The following is a 10,298-nucleotide window of genomic DNA, read 5'->3' on the forward strand; positions in this document are numbered from 1 at the left end:
TCTAAACCAGATTAAAAGGGGTTGTGAAGTGAGTGGCAGGTGAGGAAGTGAAGGCAACAAATGTATATGGCTTTTTCTAAGAGTTTAGATGTGAAAGTGAGGAGAGATGTGGGATTGATAGTTTTAGGGTAGTGATTCTTAAACTCCCCCCCCCCACCAGAAGTCTGGTGAAGCCTATGGACCCCTTCTCAGGATGATATTTTTAAATGCATAAAACAAAATATATAACATTACAAAGGAAATAAATTATATTGAAACAAAAGATGTATTTTTTTTTCCCATTCAAGTTCATGGACTGCCTGAAATCTATCCATGGATCCTTTGGAGCCAGGTTAAAGACCCTTGCTTAAGAGGGTTACAGGATCAAATTAAGGTTGTTTTTTTTTTTAAAGGATGGTTCCAGAGAATAATTCTCCTTTCCTGAATCATAGCTGACAATGTTGATTCACATCTTTACTAGCTTCTTTCCCCTTTCCAAGATTCTTATTCCTATACCCAAAATATCTGACCTAAGCTTGTAATCTTTCCCCTTTCCTTATCCCTAAGAGGTTCCTTCATCTCTTTTTTACTGTCAATCACTCATGTTTCATCCAGAGCCCAAGCTCTCATTGTCCTTTCTTCATATCCTTTCAATCCCCATCCCAGTACATCAAGTTTAAAGTTTGCCTCCTCTTCCCTTCACTATCCCTCCTCTCCAACATTTCTACTTGCCCAGCTAGGAAATCTCTTTTGTGTCAGCTGAACCATAGTGGTACCAAGCCTGCTCGCCCCATGAGGAACAGGAAAGGAGTTAGATTATGTAGGCATTTATTGCCCAGGGAGGAGACAGAGTGGGGAGGAGAGAAGAAAGTGAATCTTTCTTTAAAGAACTGATCAAATTTAAAAGCCGTATGATAAAGTAACTTCTATCTCCAGTAGGCAACTGAAGCTCAGAGCCTGAAGGTGGTCCTTCCACCCCTCATCAAGGGGTCAGTAGGGTTTCCTATAAAGGATTAGGCCACTCTCGGGGACAGTGACTCCCTCAGCTCCAGTGAATGCTGGGCAAATGACCAAAGGGTTGTCATCAGACCCAAGCCTGAAGAAAGGCCTGACTGGTCCGGAGAAAGAGGTTCGAGGGCAAGTATAGATATGGGATCTGTCAATCATATTGTAGAAAGAGACATCTCCAGCCTCATAGTCCAAGAAAATTCCCACTCGGTCGAGGTGCTCAGGCAAAGGGAGGAGAATATCAGGAGAGGTAAGGGCCTGGTATCTATTTCCAAACAACTCAATAACCCAGAATCCATTTTGGGGTATCAGAAGAGCCTCCCCCTTTCGCTCAGAATTTTCTCTGCAGACTCCAAGGGCCCACACCATGACATCTGCTACCTCCACTTCCCAGTAATGTCTCCCTGAGGTGAAGCTCTCACGGCCAAGAACACAGGGTCTACAGTCAAATCTCTCTGGATTATCAGGCAGATCTTGCCGTGTGTCCCCTCGCATCACACTCCTCAAATCCAAAGAGAGGTAGAGTTCAGGATGAGCTGTGTTTTGATCCAGAGTCACATCAGCTAAAGGGAGAATTCCAGATTCAGTTTTGGGGTCTTAGAGCCCTGGCTGTGGAATCAGTAGTACCTAAAAAACACTAAGGGAGGAGAGGAAAGTTGTAGAGGATTCTTTGTGCACTTTTTCTTTGGGATCTTATTCTTTTTTGATGTTTCATAGTGTACCAATCATAGCTTCCTCCCTTTCACTACTAAAAAGAGAGAAACTGTACATTATGAGAACCAATCACGAGAGATACCCCATCCTTAGAGAAGGGGCTTAGGCACTAAGGCTGCCAGAGAAATTTATCAGTATAATATTTACCCCTTTTCTACTCTTATTTTTATTCTCCATTTTCACAATCTACTTCCAATACAAAATCTAGTGACACTATTCTTATGCTAGTTCTGAATTAAGAGATCTTCCTCTGTCATGTAACATACAGGAGCCAAATTTCCTCATGATTAGACACGATCATTCTTGCAGTACACACCATTTGATCCTATGAGCAGGGTCAAACCCGTAGGTGTACAAGACCTCTGCATTTTAGAGTTAGAAAAGACTTTAGAGATCCTCTAGTCCAAACCCTTCATTTTACAAATGAGGAACTGGGCCCATATTTAATTTAATTGAAATGGGGAAGGACATAGTTGGTAGGCAAATAATCCCAGGTTCCTTAGTTGTCAAGCATCTTTTTTTTTGGTGTGTGTATTAGCTATCATAGCCACCTCTTTATCTTGCCTCCCAGAGTCATTTCAGTCATCCAGTCACCTTAGCAGTAGTACAGGCTCTTCAAGGGACCCAATTTGTCATGCTTTAGGGACTATTATCACAAAAGGCAATTCAACCATTGTTATTTTAAAATGGTCCAGATTTGGCCCTAAATCCCTTCATTCTAGGAAGTGTTTACGTGTTTTCTCCTTCCTCACAGAAAAAGTGAAAGGATTTGAGAAACACCTCTGCATGCACAAGGTTATCAGGCACTTTTTCTTTTTTAATGGAAGCAATCTTTGTATGTGATATAAGGGAAATACTATCTGTTGCTAGTGATTACCAGGAAGAACACATCAGAATTGAGATGATAGCATTAGAAAGATATCCCAACTCCTTAGGTGTACCCTTAGAACCCTGAGAGGAAATAGGCAACCATACTCTGGGCTACCTGACTCATCATTGTGAATGTGAGTTGGGATAGAACCTTAGGGCTTACATCAGCTCCATTCATCTACATATATTTGTATGTGTTTCTTCCCTGATAGAATGCAAGCTCTTTGAGGGCTGAGACTATTTAACTTTTTTTTTTTAATTTCCAGTGGCATGTAATTTTTAAAATTTCTAGCCTAGCACATAATTGGTGCTTAATAAACTATTTTTATTGGGGAAAAAGAAAAGAAAACCCAGAACCCAGATCAAGAGAACATAGTGGTATTTGGTTGAAGATCATTAGAAACAGAAACAAGTGATTTTGTCATTAGAAACAAGATTACAAACTAATTGAATGGAAAAAGCAAATAGATGAAGAATTAGGAAATAGATCACTAATCTGGTCCAGAGGCATGATATAGTAGTGATAGAAGACATTAATTATCTAGAAATCTAGTGAAGTTTCTATCATTAATCTTTTTTTTTTTCCCCAGGCAATTGGGGTTAAGTGACTTGCCCAGGGTCACACAGCTAGTAAGTGTCAAGTGTTTGGTCTGAGGCCAGATTTGAACTCAGGTCATCCTGACTTCAGGGCCGTGCTCTATCCATTGTGCCACCTAGCTGCCCTATATCATTAATCTTTTAAAAGGTGAAGGAACCAACGAGAGAAATTCAATTCTAGATCTGATTCTTACTAACAGGGAGGAACTGGTTACTGAAAGGGAGATGATGGGAAACTTGTGGGTTAAGGGTAGTAACTTCTCCCTTGTAGAGTTTGTTGCTGGAGAAGAGAAAATCTGGGCATAGTCTGAAGTGCTCCCCAGTTTTTGAGAAAGCAGATTTCAAAGGGTTCAGGGGAATGTCAAAGTAGGATTAAGTCAGCCCAGGAAGGGTTGGAAACTCTTACTATTGAAATTCTGAAGACACGAAGAGAAACAATCCCAGTGAGAAAAAAAAAAAAAAGGACTTATCTGAAAAGACTACTATGCATGCATAGGGAAATCAATCAAATTTTATTTTCAAAAGTTATTTACAAAAGATGGGAAGCAAGAGCAGGTAATAGAGAATGAATAAAAGAGAGTGGCATGATCCTATTAACACACATAAGGAGCTGGTAAAGAATAAAGGCAGTAAGAAAAATTTTTTATTAAAGTTTTTTTATTTTAGCTATCTTGGGGTAAAGAAAAGTCTCAAACAAGGGATTGGACTATCACGTGGGAAAGATGGGATTATGACAACTAACAAAAGAAAGAAGGCAAAGCTGTCTTAATTGTTATTTTGTCTCAGTTTTCCCTGTCAAGGAGAATGACCTTTGGATGGGAAAGGATGGAACAAGAAAAGGCTAAGAGGGAGCTGATACCCACTATAAATAAGTTAGAAGATAGTAAAAGAACACCTAGTTTCCCTTGATGATTCAAGTTACCTGACCAAGAGGAGTTATTTCCTTGAGCACTGAAAGAAGTGACAGATGCAGTTGTGGAGTTATTATCAGTGATGTTTGAAAGTTTATGGAGAATGAGTGAGATACGACAGAACTAGAGAAAGGCAAATGTTATGATTTCCAAAAAAGGGAAGAGAATAGTCTGAAAACTATAGGCCAAGTAATTTGATTTTAATTCCTGGAAAGTTTCTACCACAGATCAATAAAGAAGTGATTAGTGAGCATTGAGAAAAGGGAAGCAGTAATTACAAAGAATGAGGCCATGTCAGACTAACCTTATTTCCTTTTTTTTTTTTGACAGTGTTATTAAGCTTTCTATCAGAGGGAATGTTGTAGCTATAGCTTATCTAGTTTTTTTAGCAAAACACTTCCTAAAGTGGTTCATAATTTCTACTTCTGTGGAATGGATGGAAAGATGTGAACGAGACAACACTACAATTAGATGCATTCTGAACTGACTGAATGGCTGAACTCAAAGAATATTCATATCAACTTGACAGGAAGTCTACAGTGGAGTGCTCTAGGAATCTGAATTTAGTCCTATGCTGTTTAACATTTTTATATTTGTATAAAATGATCACAAATACAGACAACACAACTAGGAGAAATGGTAACACAATGGATGAGAGTCAGGATCCAAAAAGATTTAGACAGGCTAGATCATTAAGTGGCATCTAATGAGATGAAATTCAAGAGAGATAAATGTAAAATCTTATTCTTGGGTTAAAAAATCATCATTATTAGTCCTAGATGAGATAGTCAGCAGTTTGTCTGAAAAAGATGTGGGAGTTTTAGTGGACTGCAATCTTAACACAAGTCAGCAGTATGGTGTGGTAGCCAAAAAAAAGCTAATGTAATCTTAAGAGAAGTATAGCTACAGGAACGAGGAGGTGAACCAGAAACAAAGGGTGGATATCACGAGGAGGCAAATTTAGGCTTGATGTCAGGAAAATTTACTAATAATGAGTACTATCCAAATGTAGCATGTTGCCTTGAGAGGAATTAGAATCCCTTTCATTGGAGGTGTTTAAGTAGAACATGGATGATCATTTGCTAGGTGTGTCATAGAGGGGATTCCTTTCAGGTATGATTTGGACTAGATGGCCACTAAGGTATTTTCCATTTCACAAAGTATCATGGTAGAGGATGCAAGGTATTACCCAGAGAAAAGTTCTGGGGGTAACGATAATGACTTTGTTAATCAAAACATGGAAGATAACTGGGCTCAGTGGCTTGAGATACTTTCTTTCCTCCAATCAGCCTATCCCAGCCATTACACTTAAAAATAACAGAGAAGCCAGTGAAATTACTGGAGAACTGGCTGGTGAGGCTCAATGATTCCTCCAAATCATTCTATGGTAGTCCCAGGAATTGCTTAATTGTATAGAGACAGACTTTCACCACTTTCACTCAAACATTGTATTTAGCTTGCGCTCTAGTTGACTGTCTGTTCTTCCTCTTTTCTGCCCTGTCCTTTATTGTGAGGTGGAGGAATCATGAGGAGTGGGAAAGGAGAGATCTTAGACTCACAGAGAACAGAAGTGCCACTCACCAGCATGTAACTGGGTCCTTCTCCATCCTGCAATGGACAAACAGAAAGATTAGAACTCTTTATATATTTACTATATGAGAAGAATACACATTGTCCATGAGAGTAATGAGATAATGAGGAGAATGCCGAACTTACTGAACTCTTCCTTGAGTTTCTCTGAAAAGAAGCAGAAATAAACCAATGGCTCTCTAGAGAGAAAGATTTAACAGAATCTGTTTTTGGAATATATAATAGAGAAGAATCTCTTTATGAAAGTTCTGAGATGGCCGAGGTGCTGCCAAGGAACCAAGAACGATGAGGCATCATCTAAATTGATATCAGATCTTCAATTACTCAGATATTTAGGTTCTACAAAACAACATTTTTGCATTTGGTCAACTAAAAGGAAAGTTTAGAGGTGTAAGGGGATGGAGTTTTGGGAGATTTAAGATACAGAGTTTTGACCCTTTCTGTTTCCAGTTCATTCCTCTCCAGCACCCCATGTCAAAAATTAAGATTTTTTTTGTTCCCAAAGTGTCATCTTTGCTTTTTTTTTTTTTACCTGTCAGGTTGCATTCTCTTTCTTTTCCCATATGTTCTTGCCCCTTTTTATCAAATTCTTTCTCTTTTTCTTCACATTCAATTTCTTTTTCTATAAATAGTGTCTTTCTCCTCCTGTGTTGTTTCCACATAAAATAAATACTAAAAGCAATAAAAAGTCCAAGAGCAGACAAGGCCACAGTGAGAACAACCATCCAGGTTGAGACCTTTTCAGGTCCAGGAGTTCTTGGGTCTGGAAGCTCGGAAGGGCTCTCAGAGGGCATGGAAGTCGAGACCCAAACAGCTTCTATGTCAAAGGACATAAAGAAAAAAGAGTTAAACCAGCCAAGACATGCCAGGACCTCTTTTATAAATCTGAAAAGAGAAGATTCTTTCAGATTGTGATCCCTCTCAAAGAAGGAAAAGGAATGGTATTTATGTGGTTGAATTTTTCCTCTATCCTCTTTTTTCCTATTTCCAAATTCTTGGAATTTGGAATTCCAAATTCCAAATTTGGAACTTTTTGTTCCAAAATAAAATGCAAATGAAACCCAGAGGAGTGTTGCTTTCCTACATGCCTCTTCCTTGGTGTGCTAAATTGCACTCCAAATCTAATTCTGGTTTTAGCGAATGATTGTTTATATTAGTATCTGCTCAGTGGAGAATTTCCAGGCCGTATTTCTGGAAAATGTTTCATACAGAGTAAGTGCCTCACCCTGGAAGTGACACTAATGCACCTCAGGGCACTGACCACAAGTGCACCGGCAAAAATTAAGAGCACTTGCTACTTAAATTGACTGCCTTCTCTATTTTTCAAGAATCGGACACATAATAGTTGTCTTCCAGGAGAAACATTTATCAGCAAGTGTCATGTGAAAGTTCCTATTTGGTGGGGGAAAGAAGATGTTAATTTCTCTTCTCTACTGGAAGCTGTCAGGCATCAAGCGATAGATAAAGAAGAGTATCTTTAAATCCCTGATCTCATTTCTAACCAAGTGGTCCCCAAAGTAGGGGTTGTGCTACGACCAGTTGACATTTAATAAGAGAGTGGGAAGACGGATCTATATACTGTGACAGTCAACAGTGGGGCTTATCTCCAGCATAACTGCACCTACCTTTCACAATAGCCTCCCTACTCTATCTCTTTCCACACTGCGCAAGTTTCCAACTTTTTCCTCTTGAGGACTTTCAAGGCAATTATGACCTAGTAACTGCCACCCAGGCACCAAAAGCAGTAGCTGGAAATTGCTTTGCCTACTGTTAGGCCTCCCCTCCCCCATCACTTCATAACATATATGTGCTGAAAACATTTTTACTAATCAAAAAGTTTAGAGACTTTATCCCCATAGCCTACAGGTGCTAGGGCTTTTCCTTTAGATATTCCCTTTATGGTTCTCCTATGGCTACAATGACCATGACTCAGCAAGGAGAATCTAAAGCTGAGAACTGACCTGGTATAGAAATCATTGTCAACAACTCCTGGCTGAGAAGGAGGTTTTGTATGGAACAGAACACACTAACCACTGTGGGATCTGTGATAATCACAGACAACGTCACAACAAACAGCCCATCTTCACTGGGAGCCAGACTTTCCTCCAAGGATGGAATCGTCTCTTCTACAAGATTTCTCCACTCTACCCAAGGCTGTGGGTACCATCCAGCTGATGTACATTCTAGTTGTATCCATCCATATTCATAACCTACAATTTTAATGAAGGGATCTGAGCCCATACCTGGGGAAGAAAATATTGCTTGAATAGGGTCATTATTGAATAAGAATATCCAAGATGGCTTACTGCACCTACTGTAGCCAACACTATCAGAGCCGATCAGAGGGAACTGTACCCTTTAAGTTGGGAAACTGGATTGCAGTCTTGCCAAGGGCGAGTATCGTATCTTATACTTTTATATTCTCACAAGATCTAGAAGAGTACTCACTAAAATTGTCCACTGATTTATTTTTATTGCTATTTTGGTGATTTTTCATGTCACCTTCTAACTTTTTTTTTGGCAATGGGGGTTAAGTGACTTGCCCAGGGTCACACAGCTAGTAAGTGTCAAGTGTTTGGTCTGAGGCCAGATTTGAACTCAGGTCCTCCTGACTTCAGGGCCGGTGCTTTATCCACTGCATCACCTAGCTGCCCTGAATTCGAACTTGTGAATGGATATAAACTATTCAAAATTGTGGCAAACAGGTTTGGGTATTAAATAATTTGTAAGAAATGGAGAAATCAATGAATAATAATAATTTTAATTTATACAGCAACTTCGCACTCCTTATCTCTTTAGATTCTTATAACAACTATATGATATAGGCAATACAGATATTGTTATTATTTTCATTTTATAGATGAAAAAACTGAAGGACTTTCAGATACATGCATAGTTAGAGGTCACAAGGGGGGGTCTGTATCCTTAATAACAGTCTCAAAAACAGAAGAGGAAGAAGAAGAGAAGTAGCAGCATTACCAGAAGTCTCAAAAACAAACAAAATTTGGTTTTCAGAAAAAGGAACAATTACATGAACAAAGAAAAGAAAAACTGTCTTGGTTTACTGCCCCCCACCCCACCTCTGTCCTCCCCTAGCCGTTATCCAGTGCCTTTATTTTCACTCATAACTTACCATATCGTTTATGGTGCTACAAATACATGAATTTCTTTTGTAGAAGTGAGGCTATATGATAGATCAAATTAGTATTTTTGTTAGGATTACTGTTGTTGTTATTATTACTAATGCTATTACTAGTGCTAAATGCATACTTAAAACTACAAGTACAACCCCCTTTCAAGGATATTCATTTCCTAAGCAGGAGAAACTTCTGTATCAAGTATGGTTTACTGTAATCCTCTTTTGCTTGCATGTCAAGAATTAATTGTCTTCTGTGAAGCACAGCTACTTGTAGCCTCATTAATCTGCATGCCAAAGATTCAACAGACTTTCCCTTCCTTTTCTTGTAATTATTTTAAAAGGTTTTGATTCCTCTTCCCTCACTCTGCTCTCCTATCACCACTCTAAGATAACAGTTATTTGAAGTCTTTATTATTTAACTAAGCTAAGCATGCTGCCCTTCCTGAGATAATCACCATCCCTTAATATCACTAACTGTATATAATTTTTAGGTTAATTATGAGCATTAGCCCACTAAAAGTTTTCACCCTTAAGCTCCTCACCCACCCTAGACAGCAGACAGGTAGTTAGCTATGTCCAGGGAAACTGAGAATCTTGAATGTGTGCCAAGGCTAAGTTGTCTCAAAGATCAATTCTGAGTTTAAAAAATTCTGTCCATGGGTTAGGCATGGGTGCCCTGTCACCTGGTACACAGAAAAGACTGTCCATGAGCTTAGTGCTCTCAAATCTTCAGATTTAAATCGGAATCTTGAATGAATGAATGAATGAAGATTTGAGAGCATTAAGCTCATGTTAGAAGTGGAGCTTTTTATCTATATAAACAAAAACAACCCAGTTTAAATGCATTGCTGGCAATGACTCACATAACCCTCACATAAATATCAATATTTGTATTGTTATGGAGAAAACTTGCAAAGTAACAGAGGCTCTTCAGTTTTCCTCAGTTTGGAAGCACATGCCACACAGACCATTGGCAACTTTTGTACTTTGCGCATTCACTTTTCGTCAGAGATTATCTGGCTGTAATTCAAATCCTTTAGAGGAATTTTTGGTCTGTTGTTATTTTCATTTCAGTTTCTTAAAAATCATCTGTCACTATGGCTTTGAATTTTGATGATGATATGCCTGGGTGTTCATCCCTACTGGCATCCTGTTGTAAGAGACAACAAATTAAATTTGTGGAATTAAAAAAAAAACCAAACAACTCAACCTTCCTTTTTAGTTTTCTATTAATAGTAAGAATTACTATTCTCTAGTCTAAAACTCTTTCCAAATCTTTCTCTTTAAGAAGGATGAAGAAGCAAGGCTAACATCTTCATTTGAAGTGGAGTAAGGGTAATAAACAAATGTAACTGGATAATATGATTGCTACCCTACCCCTGGAGTAATTGGTTCCAAAACTCACCTAAGGATAGCATCTGTCCTCTTTTGAAATTCAAGATTAAGATATTGATCACAGCAAGAAACTCTTAGGGGGAAGTAGTCTAGGA

At 38.7% G+C, this 10,298-nt stretch overlaps 1 protein-coding gene across 1 annotated transcript in view; it reads right to left on the minus strand.

Annotated features, from left to right (window-relative positions):
- Positions 1–245: 245 nt before the first annotated feature.
- BTN2A2 (butyrophilin subfamily 2 member A2) overlaps positions 246–10,298 on the minus strand; it is a 16,366-nt gene continuing 6,313 nt past the window's right edge. The window contains exons 4-7 of the mRNA XM_027857190.1: positions 7,631–7,912; positions 6,202–6,486; positions 5,661–5,687; positions 246–1,550 (exon numbers count right to left, since the gene is read on the minus strand). Coding sequence (XP_027712991.1) covers positions 970–1,550; positions 5,661–5,687; positions 6,202–6,486; positions 7,631–7,912 — 1,175 coding nt within the window. The 3' untranslated portion in view covers positions 246–969. The remainder of the gene's footprint in view (positions 1,551–5,660; positions 5,688–6,201; positions 6,487–7,630; positions 7,913–10,298) is intronic.

Source organism: Vombatus ursinus, unplaced genomic scaffold (genome assembly GCF_900497805.2).
Source record: "Vombatus ursinus unplaced genomic scaffold, bare-nosed wombat genome assembly UNPS02011916.1, whole genome shotgun sequence".
Lineage (NCBI taxonomy): Eukaryota > Metazoa > Chordata > Mammalia > Diprotodontia > Vombatidae > Vombatus > Vombatus ursinus.